We start from the raw sequence: 27,761 nt of genomic DNA on the forward strand, positions 1-27,761 counted from the left end.
TGGACCAAGCAAGGCTAACAATTTACTGTTTCCAGTCTTTATGCTAAGCTAAGCCTACGGGCCGGGGCTCCCGTTTCACAGTTACAGACATGAGAGAGGTATTCGTCCTCTTATCAAACTTATCTAACTCTCGACAAGGAAACAAAGAAGTTTATTCTCCAAACGTTGAACTTCTATAAAAACACCAACAAACGGATCAATTCAGCACATTGTGCAAGACAGAAATAAGAAGGCCAATCTTCTGTAACTAATGTAATTGTTTTGATCGATCTGTTCGCTGTAGAAACATGCCAGTGTTCACACCCCTTGAGAAATGTTTGTGACAGTGAAGAATCCCTCCGTCTGAGCCACGGGCGCTCGTATTACTGTGCTGCTGAATAAGGAAATCAACGGGGTAATTAACATGCCCTCCTCAGGGCTAATGGCTATTGATTCCTATCGGACTATTACATGAAAGACAACCTGGCCACCTCGGACTAATGATTGAAGAAGAATAAAAAATAAGCACATACAGACTGAGAGATACCATTTATACCATAAGTCATATGAAGTGTGATATGTCAGATGCCTGTGTAAACCGTTTGTTAACACCATGCAGCTTTAAGCATTAAGGCGTTCGGCTCTTGCAGGGGATATTAGTTTTCTGCCTCAGGGTTCTCATTTACTACACCCCCTGATACGGACGCACGAGCTGAGAAACGTCGTGCCACAAAGCAGCTCCCTTTCATATTTGTCATCTGCGTCACGTTCTCAATATCCCTCCTGCCAATTTACCAACCAGATGAGAGGAGGTCAAACTGCCCTCCTGAATGTGTTGCTTCAATCAGCAGGAATTGAGTTGCAGATTTAGTCTTGGCTAACTCTTGACTTTACTCTGCAGATGTTTGAGCTCGGCTGTGCGCATTAATCTGAGATATGAAAAGAAATCACATAGAATGGTCTTGAATAACCCCACTTCATGCATGTCTGCTGTAGAAGCTGCTAAAAGAATAGACAGTGGTTTCTATAAACAAGAACATGATTTTTATTATTTTGTGAGGGAATATAAGTCAAAAACAAGATTTTTTTAAAAGTCATTTTCTTACACGAATCTGCAAAAGCACATTCAAGCACTCCAACAAGCCTCAGTTCTGGCTGAGTTTTGGCAGAATTGTCCCATTTTTTCACGGCAGGTGCTGACGCCTCTGCTCAAAGCGAGGCTGTCTGAACGAGCGGACAGGCTGCAGCGTGGCTTTTCCCACCGAGTTGCTCAGCTGCTTGAGGAGCACCCAGAGAAGCAGCAGCATGAGGGTCAGGAGTCCCAGGAGCATCCCCACGTACAGGCTCAGGTTCCAGCCCCAGCCCAGTGCCAGGGGCAGTGAGGTGGATGCCACCAGGAATCTCCTCGGGGCAGGCATGGGGTTAGGCAGCAACCCGCCCTCCCCTCCTCCGCTTCCAAAAAACGTCTCCTTTTCCCACACTTGGATCTTCTCAGGGGTTAGACAGATGCTGTGCCGTAGCTGCAGGAGCCATTGTTTGAACAAGTATCCAACTGGTTTGGCTATGTTATAGAATTCCCATCTGTCTCCATGGTTTAATCCTCCAGTTAGCCGAGCAAACCTGTTGAGAGTGTGAGCGTGGTCTTTGAGCTATCCATTCTCCAGTGGTGGAAATCTTTCTGCAGCTGGGCTGTGCTGTGTTTCCCCCTCCGTCAGACTCCTGCACAGAGCCAGCCTCCCAATTTATCATGAGAGAGAGAGGAGGAGGAGGAGGAGGAGGAGGAGAGAGCAACAGAGAGATGCCTTCAACACCAGTGGCTGCCTTCACTCTCACAGAGAAAATCAAATCCCTGAAGTGGAAAATGTCAGTCCTGTTCTGTCATTTACTAATTAATAATTATGTGCAGACAAAAAAGGACAAAGCATGTCTTTATATTTCAGTCTCCCTTTGTATTCATATTGGACTTGTGTGCCAGTTTTTGGTGTTTCATACAATCGACAGTATCACTTCAGGTTGATGGAAACTGTATCCTGCCAAGATTTAATTGAAGAGTTGAAGTCCAGCTTCCATCAAAAACTTTTTTTCCTCCAGTTGACAGTGAGCTTCACTGTGTAGATGGATGTATGTGCAGTTTGACACTAGACTATTAGGGCTGCAACTAACGATCATGTTCCCTGTTGATTAACCCGTCAGTTTCCTTGATAGAGTGGTTTAGTCCATAAAATGTCAAAGTTGAAAATTGTTGATCAGTGTTTCTGAAAGCTGAAGATGACGTCAAATGTTCAGTTAACAAGCATAACACTGGGGAACAGGCCGAAAGGAAACTTATTGTACTGCTGATGCAAAATGTTACTTTGATCCCAAGGTCCCTTAATTACCTCAAAAATAAATCACATACTCAATTGGTTTTCACTAGAAACAAACGCCGAGTAGGAAACATCGTGTTAATACATTCTGTAATTTTTAAAGGAATGTCATTAAATGGATTTTGATGCAATTACTTTTTCATGCAACATTTTGTCAGACACAAGTATGCTACAATATGGAGATCTTTACATTTCTGTTCATCTCATTTCCCCATAACCTTTAATATACTCCTTTTCACCACCATTTGCTTTCTATAGAGACGTGTTCAGCCTCACAAATGCCAAGTAATTACATGCACATGGGAAAGCACCAGGTCAACAAACCAGTCTTTAAATTAACCAAGCTGTACAGTTGGACCCATCAGCTGGATTTTACATTTACAAGTTTCAGACAGCAAAAGACTCAAATAAAAGTCAAGTCCTTGTAGATCTGAAGAAACCTTTAAAATGACCAGGTGGTCCTCTGCTGCCCCCATGAGTCCAACATGACCATAAAGATTTAGAAATGAAGTCTTACTTTAAGTGAAATTTTATTTACAAGAGCCATATTTTACAGTGCAGAAGAAGCCTTGACAACATGTTAGCTTTCAAGACACAAATGTAATGAAACAGCTGACTCCATGACAGACAGAACACTTTAATCAACATCCCATGAGGTCTAGTTAAAGGTTACAACTCAAGTTGAACCAGCAACAACTGCTTCGAACATCAACTAACCCATAAAGTGGAAAAAATATAAGGTTTTCTGGGTTTGAATACATTCACAGGTCTATTGGAGTTGAAGACACTGTCGATCAAAGCAGAATGTTTACAGAGTGGTGATGAGACCTCCATTTTGTCTGATTAAAAGTCAATTAAAACTGCTTGATTAACTGTATTGTCTGTTATGCTCATTTAAAAATACCCTTTAAAAACTAACATGTAGCTCTACTCTAAGAGCAAGATGCTTGAAATTGTGGTCCACATTTAAAAAAATAGAAAAAAATTAAATAAAAAAGACTGGTACAACTCTACATGTATAAGGGGAGGGGGAGAAGTCAGTTCAGCGTCAGTTTAGTACGAGCCTCGATGAGGGAAACTTCATGATACCTGGAAGAGAAGAGGTCATTTAGAACATGTATGCAAAGACAAAAGTAAAGCAAAGAAACTAATGAGCAAGTTGTTTGCAGTCTACTTACTTGGGGCCCTTGTACTTCTCCCGAACAGACTGCTGGGCATGCTGAGCAGCATTGAGGTGAAGTTTGTGCAGATCCTCAACACACGGCATCAGATCTTCTAGGGAGTAGCCAGTCATCTCTGTCAAGGACTTGGGCTGAGGAGATAGAATAATCTAGTTAGCATGCACACAACCAAAAAACAAAAAACTCAGAAGCCCAACAGAAGACAGTTAAACCCCTTTCACACCAGACAAAGTCCCTCATCACCCACTACATGTTGTCTTCTCTTCAATGAGTGTATAGACTCAGCATTCAAATGACCCAACAGTAGTTATGGGTCCTTATTGGCTGTGATGAAAGACCTGGCTCAACATGACATTCCCTCCATTCAGAAACTGGTGTGTTCAGTTGAAGGACAGTGGCTTGTCAATACTTTTAAATCTCTTGTTAAAGCAGTGCCCAAACTTTGTTCCGTCAGTGGTGAGTTTAAGAAAAACAAACTTTAGTGACTTCAGTGCTCGTCAGCTGCCTTCCTGGTACTGCGCATGTGCAACTACAGAACAGATAGGAGTGAGATGGTCTCACTGCTTAGTAACTTTCATAATTAGCTTCAGATGAGGGGGATGCGGTCTACCTCTGAACATTACGATTAAGCTTTTAAAACCAGTTTGAACATCTGATGAGTAATGTGACCCGTTCCTTTCTACAGTTTTGTTTTTCCTGGAGCATTTGTGATGACAAATGTCATGAGAGAAAGGCGCTTTAAAAAATGCTGCATATACATTTCAATTTGTGTAAAAAGCTGCATTAGTCTTTTACAGAGGCTTGATTTGAAAAATTGCTTCATTTAGACCATTCCATCTTAACTTACCAATGAGCCACCAGTCACTGTGTTGTTGGCCATAACATAGGCTGCAGCAGCAGTCAGTGATGGCAGGTACTTCAAGAAGGGATCAGAATCAACCAGGCTGAGCTCCCCAAGGTACTGAGAAAATATACAAAAGACCGTTACATGCAATTCATGTAGATTACCATGACCAAAGACTGTTTGGGTTACAGCAAGATTAGGGATTTTTGTTGCATTTGCTATTAAAAAAAGCTTTTATTGTTGTCCAACATGTGCTACAGGCTCACCATTGCCAGGCTTTCCACCTGTTTGTTAACAGAATGGTGGAGGAAGTAGTGGGTGAGAAACTGGTTGATGGTCGGTGCTGCCAGATCAAAGGAGAGCACTTTAAGCACCAGATGCTCCATTCTTAACACCTGCTTCTTGGTGTAGGTGTCGTCTGTGATGTAAACAAACTCTGCCACCTCAGGGGGGTAGATCTCTTCAAATTTCCTGCATTTGAATATGCAAATAGTCACTTCACACAGAAACAGTCTTGAAAACATACTCGTAATATGAATAGACTGAAAATTTTAAATAATGTGCACATACGAAGCCAGCAGCATTGCAGCAGTCCCAACCAGCTGAAGCTTCCCCCTCAGGACCGACATGGAGGAGAGGAAGCGGTCGATGTAGTTTACAGCCAGATAAAGCGTCTCGTTCTGTAGCTTGTACTCTTCTCCGACCTCGACCAGCCAGTCAACTAGAATGGCCCTCATGCTGTTGGTGATGTCAGGCTGCTTCTTCATGTAGCCTGCCTTAGGCCTGGTTTTTACCTGAGGAGCAACACCAAGGCGTTACAGAATATACTTGCAATTTTCAAAACTTTAGATATTGAACTGCATTTCTAGAGAGGCCAGATGCTGAAAGAATCTGAGGCAGTGAACACAATCTCACCTCCATCTCCCTCAAGTACTTGTAGATTTCTTCAGCATATTCTGGGACCTCATTTACATTGACGGGTTTCTCCTCCCCCTCAACCAAGGACATATCCATGGGAGAGTCTGAGAAAAGGAAAGTTTAACATTCAGTTAAGTGAAAGGCTAAAACTTTGATGATAAACAAAAAAACTGGAGTGCTACAGTGTCAGTAACGATTCAAATTTGATCTTCCCGTGCCTGGTGATCATAAAGTATTTACAACTCACCAAAGCTGACATCCATTGCTGATGGAATATCGATGGTGGCCAGAGGCTGTCGGAGCCGTGCCACGGCATTGCTGATAGCGAGGGGAGACTCTGCATCGATCGACTTTGCTTTGACAGCGTCCACCTGTAGTGGCTTCTTGGTGCAGGCGCCATCGGGCTCATCCACATGGATCTGGAAAGCAGGCTGTTTGATGGATGGCTTCTCGTAGCAGCTTTTGCTGAAGTCTTCATTTTTGCAGGACAACTGCTGTGATGAGTCCTAGAAGCAGAAAAACAGGTCAAGTCAGATGTTTGTCTCATGAGGAGAAATGCTTTTTGCAGCACGGCAAAAATTACAATGAAGCCGATATTAAAAGTGCTGGTACTATACACAATTAAAAAGGTTCGTGTGATTACAACAAAAAGCTGCAATAGCATGGGGACTGAACAAAGTGGTGATTTGGGGGAACGAGAGGCAATTTATTTATTAGGCAGGAGTGATTATTGCACAAGAGATTACTGAAGTATTGTTGCACTCAAATAGGAAGCAGAGAGCACTTGTGTTTGATGCAGCACCCAAAATCCTTTACTGACACGAGGAACATGAAACAAACATAATCTGTGTTTTACTTCGTTAAAACCTTTTTTAAAGTATAAAGTCAAGCAATAACTCGGTGATATTAAAATGGCGGACAACTGGTAACAGACGCAGCAATAGCTGTACTTAAAATGCTTCTGCAAGTTTGTAAAAAGAGTAAAAGCAGGTTTAAAAAGGCACTACAGCCCGACATGCAGGTCACGTTAACGAGCATGATGACTGAAGTTAGTTGCCTCCAAAACCCACAAAGGCTCCACATCCCACCTACAGCCAGCAGCTCGGGCTAGCCGAGCCGCCGAGCCGCCGGACCCACCTGCTTGGTGCCGCGCTGGTTCAGGCTCCTGCTCCGCTGGTTGGTCTGCAGAGGGCCCAGCACGGTTCTGGTGCCGGCGGCTTGTTTCGGGGGAAGGTTCTCCTGGTTGTCTCCTGCAGCAGCTCTGGGTTTTAGCGAGCCTCGCAGTCTTGACAGCATGTTTTCCTGGTTGTGATGCTCACTAGCCGCGCTGCCCGGTCCTCTGTTAGCTCCCGACATGTTTCCCCCCTCAAACAACAAAACAGTCCAACCTGCCTGCGTTTCCTTATCGAAATACAACCGCGGCTGTGCGTCGTGTACGTGAACACAACAAAGAGATCTATTAGAGCCGAGTTTTGCTTCAGAGAGATCGCGTGTGGACTGTTGGATCGGGGTTAGCATTAGCTGCTACCGTGCTGAGGAAGGTTAAAGATGTGTTCAGTCAAAACCAAGCTGTCCAGATGTTCACGACACGTGGAAACGAAGTGTTAAAACAAAGCAGACGAAAACAAAATGCTCAGTCGGCGGTAAAATATCTACAAAACGTTAGACGCGTTTCTAAGCCGCCATACTCGTGAGTTTCGCCGCACCGAGCACCCTGCAGCCGCCGCGAGCCTCCTCAGCACAGACGCTTCTCAGTTCAAGTAGCCCGCGAGGATTGAAACGGACCAATCACAGGCGGCCCAGGCAGTGACGTGCGTGGTTGTACGGGAGCCGGGGGAGGACAATGTTCGCTTGATTGCAAATTCAAATCCGGTTTGACAGATTTGAACGTATGGATGAACGTTATGTAGGTCAACAGCTGAGCGACAAACACGCCACCTCCTTACATCATTTAACACTCCTTCTGATATAAGATGCACTCAGTGGACCAAATACAGGAAAATACACCTCCCTACATCATTTAACACTCCTTCTGATATTAGATGCACTCAGTGGACCAAATACAGGAAAATACACCTCCCTACATCATTTAACACACCTTCTGATATTAGATGCACTCAGTGGACCAAATACAGGAAAATACACCTCCCTACATCATTTAACACTCCTTCTGATATAAGATGCACTCAGTGGACCAAATACAGGAAAATACACCTCCCTACATCATTTAACACTCCTTCTGATATAAGATGCACTCAGTGGACCAAATACAGGAAAATACACCTCCCTACATCATTTAACACTCCTTCTGATATTAGATTCACTCAGTGGACCAAATACAGGAAAATACACCTCCCTACATCATTTAACACTCCTTCTGATATAAGATGCACTCAGTGGACCAAATACAGGAAAATACACCTCCCTACATCATTTAACACTCCTTCTGATATTAGATTCACTCAGTGGACCAAATACAGGAAAATACACCTCCCTACATCATTTAACACTCCTTCTGATGTGTCTTACTGTATTGTGTCCATGGTAAACATGATCATTGCACTGATTTTAGCGTATGACACGTAAATTGTTGGGCTGTCAGTTTCTGGCTATGTTAACCTCATGCACATGTAGTACACAGTAATAATTATTCTACTACTGTTTTTACTTTTTAATCACCTTTATGTTAATCAGCTTACAGTTGAACCACACTACTCAAAAACAGTTAGAGTTATTGGGCTATTTTAGTGTTTCACTTGTTTATTCTGTGACATATGAGGATTTTTATTTTCTGAATATTTATGGTCCCCAAAAATAATGCAACACATTTTGACTTTTGTTGCATATCTATGCACATGCATATATCCACCCATATCCCAGTACTCAGTACAGTAATCCCTAACTACTGTTGAGTAGTGAACTTGTTTTCACACACTGTTACTGACAGCTGGCTGCAGTAGTTCTGCTGGCTGGACCATCACGACACAGCTGTGTTTTCATCGTTATATTCTTGTGTGTATTGGTGTTTTGTATTTATCTATAAACATTTTTGGTTGTTTGGTATTTGACATAATGATGGCAAAACATTTTCATCTCTTGCCAGCAGTGGAAGAAGATTTCAACTCCTTTATTTTACCACCATAAACACTTCTGTTCAAACTGATACTTAGAGGTACAGTATTATCAGCAAAATATATCTAAAGTACTTATTATGCAGCATAATGGTCCCTGTTGGTGCTCAAATGTTATATGTATATATTTTTAACTTTGCTATAACCAAGACAGGTCCAGTTGAGATTACAGTCTTCTTTTCAAGGGACACAAGCAGCATACGATAAAAACAAGGAATTAGAAACAGATATAAAACAAAAATCATCCCAACGATTCTGTCTCCAGGTTTTCCAAAATGGAGATTTAAAACATTCTGCATATTCCAGTCTGAGGGTGCAAAATACCTAAAGCCCCTTTCCCAATGCCTGTTTGAACATGTGGTACAGAAAAATAAATCTCCTGTGACTGCGGAGTACTCGCCAACAGTTAGGATGGGAGCAGCCCAAGAATTAATGTAAATTTAACAATACCAGTGTGTGTGTGTACCATTATACACCAGGTGTGTACCATCTTTACTGAACATTTAGGCATTTCAAATATCTTCAAATATATATTATATATATATTTTCAAATATCTCAAATAAGTGTAAAGGGGATAGAAACTGGAAAAAAACAAGTATGGTAATATGATTTGTTGACTTATCAGTTTACCAATCAAGTGACAGCAGATGTAATCGATCAATGAATGAGAAATTGGTGGGTTCGGTGTTTAACATTTGTCACTTATAGCTCGTGGTATCACACAAGTCTTTTTCTTCCTATAGTTTCATATTCTTGGGACTGTTTGTTCATTATCCGTTCCATCAGCCCCTTCAGTGATGAATCCTACAGTGGTTACAAGTAAGCTACAATTTTTATTTCAAGAGGAGGAACTCACAGTTTTAAGGTAATCATGATAGAAACATACATTCTGTGTGCTTTCAACTGGCTTATATTTGGTCACCTCAACCGAAGCTTAGCTACTGATAAAAACAGGAAGCATCACCCTGTAGTGGTTTATTAATCACCACCTTTGATTTTAGATGCTATCAAAAAGACATTATGAATATTTAAATAAACGTACACCATAGTCAGGACAAACAGTATCTAAAAGACACAATGACAACATCATTGACACGGCTAGTAACTATCATAAAATTCTTTTGTATTTACAATACAAACATAGCACAGAGAAAAGACACGTAAATAAATACCATCTGACCTACATATCAACATCATTGAAAAAGTTTAACAGAGAATTCAAGTCATAATTATCGAGTATCTCCAGCAATGAGGACACCTTGGTTTTCACATTCTGGCCTTTGAACTTGAATTTGTCGATGAAGAGGTCTGTGATCATTCCTACAGGAAAGAAAAACAAAAATATGAATATAAATCCTATAAGGCTCTACTTCATACTGCCAGGCTCATATAGTAAAACTTAGGGGTTAAAGTGATCCTGTCTTGCAGTTTTTACAAGTGACAAATGTTAAAAAATAAGTAAAGATACATGGAAAGTGTCTCTGGATACGAGTGTCAGTGAAATGCAATGATAATGCTGCACCATAAAGCCTCTCGAGGTGCGCCGGCTGCTTCTTGTACTCCTCCAGGAGATTAGCGGACTCATCCAAGATGTTGCGATACTCTGGGATGAGGAAGTCAGCGTTCCCCTCATGAACCTGAAGCTCCTACCAGTCAGAGAAATCAGAGAGAAAGTGGGGTGAAGGTGAGTAAGTGATGAACATAAGCATTACTCAGAAAACCTGTCAACAGCCCAGAGAGGACTTGTAGCTTTTAACCAAAGAATAAACTGCTTCAGGTGGATTTTATTCTTTTTTTAAATTTTACTTGGTTGAACCTTTACTTACTTTGAGTGCATCAATAAGCTGAACTTTTCTAGCCAACAACAGCTGGTACTCCAGCTTTGGATGTATCATCTTCAGGGTGTGGCTCACGGAGTCATCATCGATATCTGGAAGATTAACAAAACAAACAAAAAAGATAGTTTAACAGGATTTGATTTACAAGAGTTTATCCCGTGTAAAAAGCAAACACTGATAATGAATCATACCGTATGAAATGTTGAGATTGATTTTCCTCTTGGTAGCTTCTTTAGAGAGAACATCACTCAGTATGGAGATGGTGGAGATGTTGTCTGACCTGAAGTGACCCTCCCCTTTGCTAAAATGACAATTTCAGAGAAAACGAATGTTTGATTCCAAGTAGATTGAAACACAAACACCCATGCAGTGATGTGCAACCACAGAAGAGTCTTCCTACTGTGTGCTAGTATTTACCAGTAGGTGGCTTCAAGCTGCGTCCCAAGAAAAGTGTTATGGAAATAGAAAGTGATGCTCTCTCCTGCTGGTGTCTTCTCAGGCACCTCTGGCAAACAGAAGACCACCCAGGAGTGGATCTCAGCAAAACTGAACTGTCCCACCAGACTGAGCCTGTTCATGGGCCTGTGTGACAAACAGGGAGACAAACAGAGATGATTTGTCACATGATGCTTCTGCTATTAACTTATATTTCACTCCATTACAAAACAAATCAATGATAGGTCTTTACAACATATAAGGGATTTGAAAGGTTTTCTTTCATGAAATCTGAAGTACAAACTAATTTTGTATAACTTCATGTTAAATTGGCTGTTTTAGTAATAATGCCCATTATGCCTTGAAATCCAGCATGAATCCACCATTCCAACAATCTGATCATCAGCATAAATTGCCTGATTATTTTCTTGATTAATTGATTAGTTGTTTGGTCTAAAATGCCAGAAAATGCTCAAGATGACATCCCCAAATGTCTTGTTTTGTCCACAACCCACAGATATTCAGTTTACATTCATAGAGGAGGAAAGAAACCAGATTATCAAAATAGTTGGTGATTAACTTAATAGTTGACAACAAATCGATGAATCATTGCAGCTCTAATTCCATCGATTTTAACCCAGTTTTGGCCATCAACACTAACTACACCTTTGCCTTGGAGCTTTAATAAAAACACATAAAAAAGCTTCTAAATAAAATTTGACAACGGATTTTAAATCACAATCTAATTTATTCAAATCATACTGATCGCCAATGAAAAATACAATTTTCAGTCAGATTCAGTTCAAATTCCAGTTTTACCTGTCTTGGTCAATGCTGTGTGTCCGCTGGTGGAGGGACAGAGGTTTGATCTGGTATTGGCGGACCTGGCATGTCTTGGGTTGCAGTCTGGGGGTAACGTAAGCCTGCAGGGTCCCATACTGTCCCTCGATGGACCTCACCTGGGAAAACATTTATTAAGGATGAAACTGATTATTATTCTGCAGTGCATCATCAAATAGTTTGAGCAAATTAAATGGGTGCCTATTTTACAATTTACAACTGTTACATATTCCTACAAGAAATGTTTCCATTTCATAATTACACAAAGGAACGCCCAATATGGTATTATAGCTTTTCATGAAAGAAGCAACACTAACATAAAGAGTTCTGATGCAAGTGTTACCTTGAGCTCAAGTCTGGTAGTGTTAGCCTGACATCTGTATGTAGCCAGGAGGAAGTTCCCATTAGGCTGCTGGTAACACAATAAGAGAGTCATCAGGCCTCTTTGTGCTGCAGCAGGTTCATGTCGTTATTTGTTCAGTATGTTTGTCCAGAGTAGAAATAGTTTTCACAGCTCACCTCTGAATCACATTCACTGAAACTCACAACAGCTGAATTCTTATCCACATCCAGCAGGTCTATGGGGACGTCACTCTGCAGAGAAGGTTCATCTTTAGGTTACATTTGGGACATTTATGTCTGCATCATGGGATTAACAGAATGATTTATACATTATGAGACAGTCTTTGCGCACAATTTTACCGCCACCCCGATTTATTAATGAGCAGACCTGAAGCAGCAGATTATCGATGGCAGTCTGCACCTCCAGAGTGAGGCTGTAGCTGGCATCGTCCTGGCAGAGCGTGAACTTGTCATTGATGCTGAAGACAGGCACAGCAGAGACAGCTGTGCTCGACTGGGAGGTTTGCTGGTACTGCTCACGGCCCTGCAGGACTTTCACCTGCAGCTGCTCCAGCTCCGCCCTGGAAGGGAACAATATGACTGACTTCAGAACAGATCACATAGTAAGTCAAATACATTAAAGGCACAAGGACATAAAGCAGGTACCTGAGGGCTTCTACTTTGGACTGAGTCTCTTTACTCATCCGGACCTCATCTCCAGGGCCGGCCTCAGCCTTCTGGGGCTCAGTGGTCAAACCAGTCACCCATCCTGCAAGAGGTCACAACAGTAATGCAGGAAGTTTTGTGCACGTCGGATCTCTTAACCCTACTTCACTTTTTAATATTAGCGGTTGGGTTTTAAGTAACTCATACTACATGTCAGACAGCGAAAGACAATGCTGTATCTCACTCAGCACACAGCTGTGATATTTTTAAATCTAACCTGTGTAAGTGGCAGTCAGGACCTCATCATAAGATTCCTTCCCCACGCAGCCACCCTGGATGGAAGTCACGCTCTCTGACAACACCTGAAGTCAGAGAAGACAGGAAACCTTAGCCATCAATGATGTGTATCAGTCATGTAATACAAAACATGGCAATGACTCAGCCACCTCAGAAAAAGACAACAAGGTATAAATATCAATGCACAGGGAGAAATTTAACTAATACATTTCAATCCTAAAAAAACTCAAGCTATTATTTCCTTATAATTTCAGGGACAATAAATTGAACAGATGTGGACAGAACACTATTTTTTATAACAAACTCACATGCTCAAAGCGTAACGTGGGCTCACTGGCGCTGTCAAAACCATAGACCTCAACCGTCCCATCATCCCTGCCCACCAGGATGTCATTCACTCCGTCTCCAACAATGTCGTAAGTGTCAATGCAAAGAATTCCTGATGGGAGACAGAAAAGAGTGAAGACAGTTCACAAAACAGTTCTTGTTAACAACCACAATACCAAACAATATCGTAACTTGACCAAAAAATTAAGAGGTTGACTGCCTGCAAGTTGATATTCACATGGTGTGAAGAATGGTTGGTATTAATCTAAACTTATTTATGATTTTTATTTAACAGGCTAAAACATGCAAAGCCTTGATATGCTCATGTAAACAACATACCTCCTTTCTTTTTGTCATTGTCGATCTCCCATTTGGTCGCAGCTGAATCCTCACTGATCTGGACCAGTCCTATTTTGCCATCTGTAGTTCCATAGAGGATTTCCTCTCCTGTAGACAAATCACTGATGTTATGTTGGGTATAAAGCAGTCTTGTTATGTTTAATTGTTCAGCACACAGAGAAGTTAACTTGCCTCCATCTTTGTTGTACTGTTCCAAGACAGAAGGAGGGCCGGGGACTTCAATGTCATAGGCAAGCTCAGATCCCTACGGCATAAAAATATTTAACATACAATAATAAATCCCATGTAAGTATTGAGGCAGAACAACTTACTGTATATCGACATCAGAATGGTAAATATAATCTTTGTCTACCTGCAACACTCGGAGAACCCGATCTTGGCACGCCAGGACCGGTATGGGGCGAGTCAGGTTTTCTGAGGACAAACACGTGATATCATTGATTTTGTCTCCAGAGAGGTAGTAGTCTTGGTCCTTGCAGTCACAGTAGTGGTTGTAGATGTAACTTGCACACACAAAAAGATCAGCGCCTGAGACATGCCTGGAAAAGAGATACATGCCGTTCAATACAGTGAAAATCACACAGTTCTGCAAAGTCAGTCGAAATGAAGAGAAGAGGTTCTTACATGGCGTTAATGCTCTCAGTGAGGTTGGCTTCAAAGGTGAGGAACTGTTTGCCCTTCTTGGTGAATCCTCGGACCTGAGAACCAGAACAAACAAAGATCTTCTCCTGTGGAGTCCCCACAGCTCCACCAAGGTCCATTCTGGCTATTTTCTGTCCTGGAAGTGTTTTAAACACCGGCTGAAACAGAGTCACATTTCTTGCTGTTAGAAAGTGAAATTCAAGACATTAAGATACAACTGGCTGTATGATAAGGAAAGGGAAATCACCACTGCTTCTCCTTTCTTCATCCCAAAACACGTCAGTATACCATCATGATCAGCAATAGCAACCTGAAACAAAGAGACAACAACCAATAACCATGATGCTGTGGTATAAAACAATGTGATTAAAAGACAATACAGTGCACAATGTAAAGTGTACTGCAGTGCTGCAGAGATGGCCTGACCTACAAGTCTTCTTCTCCAGATGACAGTGTGGTTAAGACCCCAATAAACATCACCTCACTGTGATTTTAAGTTTAGTAGTGAAAATGTTGATGCAAAAACAATGATTCCCAGTAACTGTGAATGATAATGGCAGCTGTAATACCTGTTAAAATCATAGTAATGTGATTTGTTTTACCATCTCATGCAGCCCTACCTCAAACTCCAATAAATCAAGGTGGGTGGTTGTCACAGGCACAGTTCTGACAGATTAAAAATACCTTTTGGGTTGCTTTCTTTCCCAGTGCTGGAAGCAGCCTCATCGTTTTCTGGGATGTCACACCGACCTGTGAAGACAAAGCAGCAGAGAAAATTCAATTTTTAACAACAATGTACAAAAAGAAAACAGCTTCCTCAAAGAAAACAACATGACAAGCTCAAGAAATGTTCAACAGTTAATGTCAGTGTAAGGCTTCTCAAAGGGCAACGTACAGCACTTAAACCACTGACTGTTGTCGGTGTTACCTGAATGTAGTCGGCTCGGTTCAGGTGAATCTCCATCTTCTCTCTCCCGCTGGATGTTTTATCTCAGGAGGAAGAAAAGTCTGGTGCAAATCTCCCGGTAGATTATCCGGTCATAAAACTGCAGTGATCATTAGTTGCAGTCCAGCCAACATTTCCGTCCGAGCCACAAGACGATAATAATGTTAGAGTCAGACTGGGATTAACTATGTAGCTAAGGCAAGGAGATTAGCTCGACGTGCTAACGCTAGCTAGCAGGCTAATTGGCTAACACGATTTATCTGGCCGCCAAATGTCCACTTCGTTCAACAGGTAATCTGTGACCGAGCCTACTGAGCGCCGTGAACACACCTGGAGCAGGTACGTGTCTGTACGTGACGTAATGCGCACCCGAAGTCTCCTTTAACGCGAATATGAAGCAGAAACGTCTGATGTGGCGCCGACAGCTCGACAAGTGTGTTGCTAGTGGCAACGCTGTGGCCGTAACAAGCTGTGACACCATTGGATGAGATGGAACGCCAGAAACTGACGCTGTGCCCTGATTGGTTGACTCGGTACAAACGTCTTTAGCTTTGAAGCTGTGTAATGTTTGTTTTCCACTGATACTGATTGATTAATACACACTGTGCTTATTAATACACAGTATACTTATTAATACACACTGTGCTTATTAATACACAGTATACTTATTAATACACACTGTACTTATTAATACACAGTATACTTATTAATACACACTGTGCTTATTAATACACACTGTGCTTATTAATACTCAGTATACTTATTAATACACACTGTACTTATTAATACACAGTATACTTATTAATACACACTGTGCTTATTAATACACACTACTTATTAATACACACTGTGCTTATTAATACACACTGTGCTTATTAATACTCAGTATACTTATTAATACACACTGTGCTTATTAATACACACTGTGCTTATTAATACACACTGTACTTATTAATACACACTGTGCTTATTAATACTCAGTATACTTATTAATACACAGTATACTTATTAATACACACTGTGCTTATTAATACACACTACTTATTAATACACACTGTGCTTATTAATACACACTGTGCTTATTAATACTCAGTATACTTATTAATACACAGTATACTTATTAATACACACTGTGCTTATTAATACACACTACTTATTAATACACACTGTGCTTATTAATACACACTGTACTTATTAATACACAGTATACTTATTAATACACACTGTGCTTATTAATACACACTGTACTTATTAATACACAGTATACTTATTAATACACACTGTACTTATTAATACACAGTATACTTATTAATACACAGTATACTTATTAATACACACTACTTATTAATACACACTGTACTTATTAATACACACTGTGCTTATTAATACACAGTATACTTATTAATACACACTGTGCTTATTAATACACAGTATACTTATTAATACACACTGTGCTTATTAATACACACTGTACTTATTAATACACAGTATACTTATTAATACACACTGTGCTTATTAATACACAGTATACTTATTAATACATACTGTGCTTATTAATACACACTGTACTTATTAATACTCAGTATACTTATTAATACACACTGTGCTTATTAATACACACTGTACTTATTAATACACAGTATACTTATTAATACACACTGTACTTATTAATACACAGTATACTTATTAATACACACTGTGCTTATTAATACACAGTATACTTATTAATACACACTGTGCTTATTAATACACACTGTACTTATTAATACATACTGTGCTTATTAATACACACTGTGCTTATTAATACACAGTATACTTATTAATACACACTGTGCTTATTAATACACACTGTACTTATTAATACATACTGTGCTTATTAATACACACTGTGCTTATTAATACACAGTATACTTATTAATACACACTGTGCTTATTAATACACACTGTACTTATTAATACATACTGTGCTTATTAATACACAGTATACTTATTAATACACACTGTGCTTATTAATACACACTGTACTTATTAATACATACTGTGCTTATTAATACACACTGTGCTTATTAATACACAGTATACTTATTAATACATACTGTGCTTATTAATACACACTGTACTTATTAATACTCAGTATACTTATTAATACACACTGTGCTTATTAATACACACTGTACTTATTAATACACAGTATACTTATTAATACACACTGTACTTATTAATACACAGTATACTTATTAATACACACTGTGCTTATTAATACACAGTATACTTATTAATACATACTGTGCTTATTAATACACACTGTACTTATTAATACTCAGTATACTTATTAATACACACTGTGCTTATTAATACACACTGTACTTATTAATACACAGTATACTTATTAATACACACTGTACTTATTAATACACAGTATACTTATTAATACACACTGTGCTTATTAATACACAGTATACTTATTAATACACACTGTGCTTATTAATACACACTGTACTTATTAATACATACTGTGCTTATTAATACACACTGTGCTTATTAATACACAGTATACTTATTAATACACACTGTGCTTATTAATACACACTGTACTTATTAATACACAGTATACTTATTAATACACACTGTGCTTATTAATACACAGTATACTTATTAATACACACTGTGCTTATTAATACACACTGTACTTATTAATACACACTGTGCTTATTAATACACACTGTACTTATTAATACACACTGTGCTTATTAATACACACTGTGCTTATTAATACACACTGTACTTATTAATACACACTGTGCTTATTAATACACACTGTACTTATTAATACACACTGTGCTTATTAATACACACTGTGCTTATTAATACACACTGTACTTATTAATACACACTGTGCTTATTAATACACACTACTTATTAATACACAGTATACTTATTAATACACACTGTACTTATTAATACACACTGTGCTTATTAATACATACTGTGCTTATTAATACACACTACTTATTAATACACAGTATACTTATTAATACACACTGTACTTATTAATACACACTGTGCTTATTAATACACACTGTGCTTATTAATACACACTGTACTTATTAATACACACTACTTATTAATACTCAGTATACTTATTAATACACACTGTACTTATTAATACTCAGTATACTTATTAATACACACTGTACTTATTAATACACACTGTGCTTATTAATACACACTGTGCTTATTAATACACACTGTACTTATTAATACACAGTATACTTATTAATACACACACAGAAAACTGTACCGTCTAATCTAATTCAACCCCATTATTGAGTTGGTAATGTTCAGTCTTTGTTGACTTTGTCGAGTGTGTGTAAATGAATGTGTAATCAATCATACGTTCATCACTGAGGTCACTGACTGGTGGGGTCGTCCTCCCTGTTTAGCTACATGAAGGGGGCAGAATATCTGAAACACAGTCCAGTTTCTGACCTCACGATGACCTTAAATCTAATATAATACTATAACAGGTCTATGACAGTGTAAAAATGGACATTACAGACATAATTTAAGTAGACTTAAAGGTGCAATACGAAAGAATTTTAGTTGAAAACACAAAAATGAACAACAAAATATGAAGAAATAAACACTTTGACGTTATGACATCCAGTATTGGGGGCAACGCGTTACAGTAATATATTTCTTTTAGCGGTAATGGAGTAATATAATGTCTTACTAAAACGATCTAGGCCATTTAAATTGTTCTATATAGGTTATTTGGGCATTTTGTTGAAAGTAACTAAAAAGTAGTGTAATAAGTAATGTGTTACTTTACGCAGACAGTAATAGTGTAACGTAATATAATACTTTAAAACAAAGGTAACTAGTTATATGTAATATCGCATTTTGAAAGTAACTTGCCCGACACTGATGACATCTGTGTCTCGTTCTGCAGCAATATCACCTGAGGTTAGCATGCTAGCCACGGCCGTGCCGGTGCTCTGTGCCTTAAGTCCAGACCACTAGATGCACAGCTAACCAAGCTAACTGGCTAACAGCAGCTACAATTAGCAGTTACTGGTGATATGCTGCCCTGTTTGTTTTGAGCATGAATTTGACAGGTGATCTTACATATTGCACCTTTAATAGCAGAACAGCTGTATCAGATTTCATGGCATTTTACAGGTGAACCACCTACAACAGTGGCCACCGAGCGTATAGTAAAAATCTTTTAACTTCAACTTTCTGTGATGAAGACCATTAGATGGAGTCAAAAGCTGTAAATTACAGTAAATTGACCTTGAGTTAAGGTTTTTTGGTGAGACTATTTTGGAAAATAAACTTCTCCACTCAGAAGATATTTTGTTCAAAACACACAGTTGGTCAGCACATAAATGTATTTCATATCTATATCGATCGTCGACTTGCTGACAATGAGGCGAAAATCAACTGCAGTAGTTAAAACAAATTATAAGCCCAAACAACATTACTGTTCTTTATTATTTTATTGGTTTAATTAAGAGATCATTTTATTCTTGTCATAAAAATGTGGTTTGTTTGTAGGCAAATAAACATTAAACATGGCAGAAAAAAAATCAGAGCATGCATTAAGCAAGAAAACTACGAAGCAACAAATGATGAAGCAAATTCAAAACAGCTTTCAAACTGAGAGACAAGGTCAGACTGCATTCAGGCGCATGACATGCAACTCATTTCAAATATGAATCCTACAGCATATTGTCTGGTAGCTTAAAATATACTATGAAATACAGCAGATATCTTGTTTCTCAATTCAACACCCATTTTGACATCATGCCTACACAGATTGTGCATGTTGTTAAAAGAGCGAGTTGATGGCATTGATAGAACACATTTAAAGTTAGGCATTTAGACAAATCAGAGCATCAGATGCACATAAAAAAAAGTTGGACTGGGTAGAAACAACAAACAAACCGTATCCTCCATCCATCCAAGCACAAGATTATTAAAAAAAGAACATTTTTAATTATGTATAAGCACATTTTCATTTAAGTTACTAATCTCAGAATGTTAATGTTTCATCATAGAAAAAGAAATCTTCATGAATAAATAAGGACATACGAGGAAGAAATAATAACAGCCGATACACAGAACACAGCTGATGTCTGTGCTCCGTTCAGTGAACGTAACAAAGTGAGGGGTGTCCACTGCTTCAATGAGGTCACATTAAGAAGATGGGAAAAGAAATGTCACCGTGAGACTTCAGTGCATTACTGGCTGGTCTTCAACTGTACTCAAATATTCAGAGAAGTTGGAGCACAGACTGTAAAGTTGACATTCAAAGAACAGTTCCTTCCGTTGATGGCAATGTCTGTCCCCATCAAGGTTTAAGTCACATCCTAAATGGTGGAAAAAACCAAAAACATAAAGAAAACAAAACTTTTATGGAGCGTGATCAGACCCCCGTGGGGGCGAGGCGGCTGACGAAGGCGATACTGCTGAGGCACATCCTTCTGAAGAAGACGGGGCAGGCGGGCTTCATGATGAAGTGCTCCAGAAGAATTCGCAGCTCTGTGAACAAGGTGCTGAGGTGGAAAACAGATGCATTTAATAATCAACTCTGTGTTGGTTCCACTTCAAATTCTCACTGAGGCTTCTTTACTCTATTTTTAATACTACTGATAGTTTTCAACAAGTTTTATTTTAGAGACATTTGTAGTTTTTCATCAATTCAGGAACAATAATGATGATCTAGACTGCACCACCGAACCAAAACTGAATTTGACAGTTGAAAAAAAACAGTGCACTCTCATGGACAAACAATGTAACTGCAGCACTGTTTCTGAATGACCTCAAACATATCGCCAGCATTTCTGAACTGAAATATTTTTGTCACATTTTGGGCAACATACACAGATAATACTATACTGTTTCTAAGATGAGCCACTGCTGGCTGATACTTTCAATCCCCCTCACTTATTGGCTCATGTGGATGCAAAGCACAGACATTTCCATGGTCCCAAACATTCAATACATTTTGGTTTGCAATGAAAAAACAATTATAAACATAAACAATGACAAATTATAAACAAAGTGTCTGGATTTTTCATCCCCTATTTCTGCAATAACAACTACCTTGAATATTATCATTTACATAAAGATCTATGCTTTATGACAATTTTTGTATTATTTCAAATCTTACCGGCAGTATGGGTTTCTTCTGGATGTGTAGCGGAGAGTGAGGAATCGGTAGTAAATGAAAGGCAGCAGCAGGCTCCCCTGGCCACTGTCAGAAAGACATGATATGGATAAATGAAAACTGACCTTATACATACAGAATATATGTTCAAAACATTGTTAATATTGATCTTAACTACACTAACAAGCAAATAGACCACCTGTATAAACTCAAACAATTCAATACGATGCCTATCTGGCCTCTGCAGGTTGCTCTGAAAGTTTGCACATGAACATATTGCATGTGAGAGTCGTAATGAAGCGGACTGGTAGTTCAGACACAGTTCAATAAGACTGATCTATGTGGACACAGTGGTTAACAGGATTTACAGGATTGTATTTTAGAGATTCTGTGTTTGACAACACAGAAAAAACGTCTGTTATGTTGCTCAGAATCTGTCCCTTCATGTCCCATCTGTGGCTTCAGGGATGGTTGCATAAGCACATACTGTCATTGCAGTGCAATAAATACAATATTACAGAAAGGATCTGCAATGTCTCTTGATAATAATAATAATAATAATAATAATAAAAACCTTTTGTGTGCACTTACCTGAAGAGCATGAAAACAGTGGCCGGCATCAAGAAGATCTCGTTGCAGGCGATGAACTTCAGGATGTTCTGCTGATTGGCTGTAAGTTTGTCCAGGAGGTTTCTGATGAACATCAGGCTGCTGGGGCCCATAGACTGCAAAGACAAGTAAAGAGATGAGAAGCTGATAACAAAGCTGCAGTGTGTCAAAGTTTCAGTGAGGCAGAGACTTTACATGACATATTGATACAGAGAAGTAAATGTGAAGGTAATCACAGTATCAATCATCAGCTTTATTAGATTTAAAAGTTGAATTTGGGTCTCTGAGCAAAGCCCAGTTGATTGAGTAGATAATTAAAACACCATTTGGCTGGTGGCAATTTTCCACCTGGGGGTTAAACAATGTTCAGCAAAATGCTTTCTGTCATTCATTTTTAACTAACAGCATTAGAAGTCACAGCAGGTGACTGCTGGCTTATACTCACATCAAGAACTTTCTTTGTGTAGGTGGTTGCATGGAGCAAAGAGAAGAGGAAGACTGGGAAGATGCTCACTGGACACAAATGTCAAGGGTCAACATAAAAAACTGGTTATAAACCTTCCATAACAACTTCCTGCAGTTATTAGGGCAGCATTATTCTAAATAAAGGGACATGATTATATGATTTAATGACTGAAGCGATGGAATAATAATACTAAAGCACCTGTGATATGCTGAATCCTCTGGAAAACCAAACACATCAAACACTTTCATGTTACGTACATGAAAATGTAAAAGTGAAAAGTGAATCACTGACCGTCAACTGAGGAGATCTTTGTTACAAAGACGACCACATCCCACTTCAGATTGAATTCTAGCTGCAGCCAAAGTGAACAAGTAGTGCTTCTTTATGATTTAAACCTTTGAGTAAACTAAGTCGTAGCAGGCAGGCAGGCAGCCCACATGAACTACTGTACCTCACAATTTCACCCAGGTACACAGCACTATCCATTCTCTTATGCCTATATTTGAAGTTGAAAGGATACTTGTGATGGGGTAGGAGTTGACCAGGATGAGTGAGTACAGCAGGTAATGGCAGCTGTCCTCCTGAAGAGCCTGGGCCAGGAACGCTCTGCTCAACTGAAAGCGTGGCAGCCTTTGATGCAGGCGAAGGGCGCTGGTGAGGGCGTTCGCTAACAAGGCTCGCTGATAGAAGTTCGCTGCTGCATAGGGTCTGAAATACACAAGCAGTGCCAAATATTCTGACATGTGTTCAGGCTGGGAGAAAGGCTCGGGTCAAGCAGCGTGTTGCTGTCAGTCAAGCTTGATAAAACAGTGTCACTGAGTGAACTCACCCCAGGATTGGTAGAATGAACATTACGGAGCAGTAGACGGTGAAGAGTCGTGAAAGCCACATTGCGGTTTCCAGCTTGTTGCTCATTAAAAATTGCTGTGGAAGAAAAAAAATGACATCCAGTAGTCATTACAACTGAACCTGCTCCATCACTTATGATACAGCATCATGGGGGAAGGATGTGCAGTGTTAGCTGTGTCAGGGTCTCAGGCAAAGAGCTGGTATGATTTCTGTTTTAGCATTTGAAATGACAGGTTGGGTTTTCTGTTATCTCACGTCTACTGAAAACATTTTTACTGAAAAGCTTAGACCTTCACTCATGTTCTCTCAACGCTCAGCATGAATCAGCCAAACTAAAAAACAACTTAATTCGATCTGGGAGTTAATTTTATCAGGATCTCAGCCAAAGTCAGGAGACAAGATGCAGCTGCAGCTCATGAAAGAACCTAATCCCTCAGCTGACATCAGTCGATGGAGCCCATCTTTATATTTCAGACAGTCTGCACATAAACTGACCAGTTTGAAGAAAGTTCAATGGATGAAAAAAACTAAAGATGGGAAAATTGTAAAATATGATAAACATCACAAGAGTCCAAGGTGAAACCTTTAAATGTCTTTTTTGTCGTCAGCCCAACAGTCCGAAACCCCCAAATATTCAGATTACAATTACAGAAGACAAAAACCCCACAAAATAATCTATGTGGAGAAGACGGCACCCTTTCATGCTCAAAAATGACAAACAATTTAGTGATCATCAAAAACATTAATAACTGTGCTACACTCACTGATGACAGATAAAAAACATGCAACATGTTTTCTGTGAGATCATTTGTTCCTATGCATTCATAACTGATGGACACAATCACAAGGACCTAAATAAACAGGACCTTTGAGAAACTCATAATGTTTCTTTTATGAACATGTTTCTGCTGAACTCTGAATATTAAGGTTTCCATGAAGTCTGTTCAAAATGGCCTCACCAGCTTTAGAAATCTCCCCCAGAGCCACAGAAGACATGACACAAATGTTTTTGTAGGCCCGGCAGCACAGTGACGAGCAGGGAGAGAGCTGGAAGATGCAACAGTGTGGTCAAACAGCAAACTTACCACCGGCCCGAGCTGGGGAGGACTTTGTTGGTTTGTGTCAGCCATCTTTGGGAGTGTGTGTGTGTGTTGCTCTGTTGAGAAAAGAAAAGGTCACATCATGAAGCAGAACTGGCGTCAGGAATCACAGCTAACTACAACACAGTGGTTGTTAAATTACAAGCCTCTTCTTGGGCTGCAGTTAACTGCAGTTTTCTTTATGGATTAATCGGACAATCATCTTTCTGTCAGTAAATATTTTTAAAAAAATGCACATTAACAACTTTTAAAAGGTGTAAAGTGACAAAGTTATTCAGTTGGTATATAATAAAGACAAACACCAACTCCTCACATGTAAGCAGATGTACTCTGGAATCATTTTCATTCATTCATTCATTCATTCAACAACTAGTCTGATCGACTGGCTGATTATTTACACAGTCACCTTCCGCCGTCTGGAAGTCGCAGGTGAGCTGTATGAAAACCTTACCTGGCCGGCTTTAATCACTGAGGATGTTTCAGCAGTCAGCATTAGCCGACGCTGGAGCTCGTTATTCATGAGCTATCTGAACAAACCAGGACCACTGGCTTTGAAACGTGAAGCTGTTAATCTCAATGAAACACAGCTTCACAGGACAATCAGCACAGGGACACCTGGACCCGCTTCCTACGGCTGACTTTTATAATTTCCTCAAGCCGAAGCTGCAACGTTATTAGCAACATTAGCTCACCTAGCCTTAGCCTTAGCATTAGCATTCGCTACTTTGGCTTTGTAATGACTGTTTTTTTAAACGGAGGACAGATACAAAGGGAATAACTAATGCGTTACTAATTATTAAACTGCATCTCCCAAACCAACACGTGTTAGACTCGGGTAACACTTCTGTCAGTGGTTTATTAACTTACTGCTAACGTGATGCCGATGCTAGCTCCCGTTAGCAGCAGGTGGATCTAGAATATTCTCTGTTACCATCGTAACTAGCATGTGAGCTAACGTTAGCTACCCTGGTCATCCGCTAGCTCGTGGCTTCATGTTTCCCTGGTTACGCCGGCTGACGCCGGGACTGTTTGCCGGAGCCGGAACAGAATAAATACTCCTCGTTAATCACACATACTGTCGTAATAATAAAGCACGGAGCTCACCAGGATCACCGCGTCGATCTGTCAGGGTGCGTGCTAGCTCAACACTGACAGGCTGCTGGGCTCCACACTGAAGTCACCGATCAGCTGACCCTTCAGGCAGCGAGGGGCGATCCTCTCGCGAGATTTCACAGTGATAGTTCCCGGCTCGATGACGACACCTCCCTCTAGTGGCAGAAGCATGAAAAGCAACCAGCTCAGTGGAGAAAATGCAAAGTTTACTCAAAATGTTTTAAATCTCATGATGAGGTGCAGGATGCAGAGGGGTGACAACCACCGGGTGTTTACAGGGCTTACTGTTTGTTTGTTTGTTTGTTTGTTTGTTTGTTTGGGTCCTGAATATTTATTCTTATCTTCTTCTTCATATATTTGTTCTATTCTACGTGTATAAAAATAAGGTATAATCAATCATATTGTATATTATTCATTGTATTTTATACACATAATCAGAGATTGGATATTATATTACACATATACACTGTAATATTCTCATTTACAAAAAGATATCAGGTCAATATGATTAAGATGCATATGATTGATGAAAATATGTAAATAATGAATTTATATTTTTGATAAGGATAGTATATCAGTACTGAAATTATATTTTTGTATGACAAAGATAAAAGTTAATCAATATCATATTCAGACAAGTTTAGTAAAATTAGGTTTAGAAGGAAGCTGGTTAATTATCATTCAATGACTTACAGAGAAGGCGATTAATAAGTTTATACTTCTTCTCACTCATTTTCAAATATGTAAACAAAGTCATCAAGTGTTTCTTTAGCTTTTTTCTGTCTCTCTGCTTTTTATTGTTATAATTATTGTTATGATCTTGTCCGTCGTTTCTTGTTCTTTACATATTCAAAATAAACATTTCAATCAAAATAATGACACTGTGTGTGTCACATCAAACCATCTAATGCACTTCAAAGGATACACACTACAGTTTAAAGGTTAAACGTGTGTTTCATCTAGAAGAGAGAGATCTTCATTGACTGAGATCGCAGTATTACCTCATTAATTCTGTGAATATTAGGAGTTTGAATTTCTTCTCCAAAACTACACAGTGCCCCTTTAATATTTAAATATGCAGTGATATGTAGTTTACATGTTATGCATTACTGTCAATTTGATATCTAAGCAGGCTATATACTGTACATAGATATGAACAAACTATGTGTATAAGATATACAGTTATGACCTGCACACTATTAATTCCATCTTTTTGTATTCCCACACGCCTCGGCACCGTCTGCACACAGTTTCAGCGGCAGTCTGACCTGCTGTAGACACTGTGACTGTTTATACTGGCTATTGTTTGACCTGTGCAAACAGCTGTATGTTTACATGTGAACATCTGTTTAGTTTTGATCTTCTGTGTGTGTCTGAGTCACTGACAGTGTCACAAGGATCTCTCTAACTCTGAGTAATAACACATGTGTCTTTTACATAACCTGTGTTAGTTTAGAGAATAAATCCTGTATGTAAACAGGAAGTCTCATCTACATCATTTCCAAGATAAACCTGTACATGAGCAAATATTTACAAAATAAAAGCACACATGCAGACACACAAGAAACAAATGAGCTCCACAATAAAGTAATCCGTAACAAAAAGTACACTCAGAACTCATCACTATCGTGTTTTATGTGTTATATGTTGACACTTGATTCGATCAGAATTTCAAAATAAAATGAAACATAGGATGAAACAGTGTCCTCATTTTCTGAGATGCTTGAAGCCAAAGTCAATAAAATCTGATTAATAAGATATGGATTCACTAAAATATGTCTTTTACGCAAGTAATTTAGAAAAGTGAATAAATCTTATTTTCAAGAGAAACATGTACATCAGCAAATACTTACAAAATAAAAGCACAAATGCTGACAAAACAGGAAGATCTACACTGATATTGTGGTAACTGACATATTACCACATTATTATGGTTATTATGATTATTGTTATTATTATTGTGATTATTATGATTATTATTGTGATTATTATGATTATTATGATTATTATGGTTATTATTATGATTATTATTATGGTTATTATGATTATTATTATTGTTATTATGATTCTTTTTCCATACTCTGTGTGGCAGAGATACAAACAGTAAGGTGAAGCGCGGTCACATTGTGCTGTAATGGTGGACACACTGCGGGTCTTCATTAACCCTGCTGAGGTGTGCAGAGCCTCGCTGTGCTCACGACATTTCACTGCAGTGCGCCTGCGCGAAGGTCAACGCCCACATTTTAGAGCAGGAACAAGAGTCAGACTTTTGTCCCCGACCCAGCAGCAGGCTGTGTGCTGCTCTGTATTTTCATCAAACACTTCCGCTCCTGATC

At 39.2% G+C, this 27,761-nt stretch overlaps 3 protein-coding genes across 5 annotated transcripts; all 3 read right to left on the bottom strand.

Annotated features, from left to right (window-relative positions):
* Positions 1 to 2,856: 2,856 nt before the first annotated feature.
* ccna2 (cyclin A2) lies at positions 2,857 to 7,031 on the bottom strand. The gene is made up of 8 exons (XM_073486367.1): positions 6,426 to 7,031; positions 5,536 to 5,794; positions 5,286 to 5,392; positions 4,941 to 5,164; positions 4,637 to 4,841; positions 4,374 to 4,487; positions 3,524 to 3,657; positions 2,857 to 3,434 (listed from the first exon to the last, which is right to left on the bottom strand). The coding sequence occupies exons 1-8, from the start codon at positions 6,804 to 6,806 to the stop codon at positions 3,383 to 3,385; spliced, it is 1,476 nt and encodes a 491-aa protein (XP_073342468.1). The 5' UTR covers positions 6,807 to 7,031; the 3' UTR covers positions 2,857 to 3,382.
* A 2,491-nt stretch (positions 7,032 to 9,522) lies between these two features.
* bbs7 (Bardet-Biedl syndrome 7) lies at positions 9,523 to 15,550 on the bottom strand. 2 transcript variants are annotated; one of them, XM_073487112.1, is made up of 19 exons: positions 15,096 to 15,550; positions 14,852 to 14,917; positions 14,415 to 14,477; positions 14,150 to 14,325; positions 13,878 to 14,064; positions 13,697 to 13,769; positions 13,505 to 13,612; positions 13,147 to 13,277; positions 12,819 to 12,903; positions 12,542 to 12,644; positions 12,264 to 12,456; positions 12,053 to 12,127; positions 11,877 to 11,945; positions 11,513 to 11,652; positions 10,676 to 10,840; positions 10,450 to 10,559; positions 10,247 to 10,350; positions 9,943 to 10,066; positions 9,523 to 9,740 (listed from the first exon to the last, which is right to left on the bottom strand). In XM_073487112.1, exons 1-19 carry the CDS (start codon positions 15,129 to 15,131, stop codon positions 9,601 to 9,603), a joined length of 2,148 nt encoding a protein of 715 aa, XP_073343213.1. In that variant the 5' UTR covers positions 15,132 to 15,550; the 3' UTR covers positions 9,523 to 9,600. The 2 variants fall into 2 exon arrangements, with proteins under 2 accessions (XP_073343213.1, XP_073343214.1); XM_073487113.1 differs by having other exon boundaries at positions 11,877 to 11,942; positions 15,096 to 15,213.
* A 4,046-nt stretch (positions 15,551 to 19,596) lies between these two features.
* tmem33 (transmembrane protein 33) lies at positions 19,597 to 25,487 on the bottom strand. 2 transcript variants are annotated; one of them, XM_073486292.1, is made up of 8 exons: positions 25,417 to 25,487; positions 24,298 to 24,368; positions 23,193 to 23,287; positions 22,884 to 23,071; positions 22,343 to 22,410; positions 21,880 to 22,013; positions 21,292 to 21,375; positions 19,597 to 20,674 (listed from the first exon to the last, which is right to left on the bottom strand). In XM_073486292.1, exons 2-8 carry the CDS (start codon positions 24,340 to 24,342, stop codon positions 20,545 to 20,547), a joined length of 744 nt encoding a protein of 247 aa, XP_073342393.1. In that variant the 5' UTR covers positions 24,343 to 24,368; positions 25,417 to 25,487; the 3' UTR covers positions 19,597 to 20,544. The 2 variants fall into 2 exon arrangements, with proteins under 2 accessions (XP_073342393.1, XP_073342395.1); XM_073486294.1 differs by lacking the exon at positions 25,417 to 25,487 and adding an exon at positions 25,180 to 25,217.
* Positions 25,488 to 27,761: the final 2,274 nt, after the last annotated feature.

The sequence above is a fragment of the Pagrus major genome, chromosome 18 (genome assembly GCF_040436345.1).
Source record: "Pagrus major chromosome 18, Pma_NU_1.0".
NCBI classification, from domain to species: Eukaryota; Metazoa; Chordata; class Actinopteri; order Spariformes; family Sparidae; genus Pagrus; species Pagrus major.

Excerpts from the sequence above, each read along its gene's own strand:
- tmem33 (XM_073486292.1), bottom strand. The coding sequence starts at position 24,342 with ATGGCTGACACAAACCAACAAAGTCCTCCCCAGCTCGGGCCGGTG. Across the intron at positions 23,288-24,297 it reads CTCCCCAGCTCGGGCCGGTG|CAATTTTTAATGAGCAACAA; the intron begins GTAAGTTTGCTG and ends TTTCTTCCACAG. Across the intron at positions 21,376-21,879 it reads ACTGTTTTCATGCTCTTCAG|TGGCCAGGGGAGCCTGCTGC; the intron begins GTAAGTGCACAC and ends TCTTTCTGACAG.
- bbs7 (XM_073487112.1), bottom strand. The coding sequence starts at position 15,131 with ATGGAGATTCACCTGAACCGAGCCGACTACATTCAG. Across the intron at positions 13,770-13,877 it reads GGGTTCTCCGAGTGTTGCAG|GGATCTGAGCTTGCCTATGA; the intron begins GTAGACAAAGAT and ends TTTATGCCGTAG. Across the intron at positions 13,278-13,504 it reads CAATGACAAAAAGAAAGGAG|GAATTCTTTGCATTGACACT; the intron begins GTATGTTGTTTA and ends GTCTCCCATCAG.
- ccna2 (XM_073486367.1), bottom strand. The coding sequence starts at position 6,806 with ATGCTAACCCCGATCCAACAGTCCACACGCGATCTCTCTGAAGCAAAA. Across the intron at positions 4,842-4,940 it reads GCTGCAATGCTGCTGGCTTC|GAAATTTGAAGAGATCTACC; the intron begins GTATGTGCACAT and ends ATTCAAATGCAG. Across the intron at positions 3,658-4,373 it reads CAGTGACTGGTGGCTCATTG|CCCAAGTCCTTGACAGAGAT; the intron begins GTAAGTTAAGAT and ends CTATCTCCTCAG.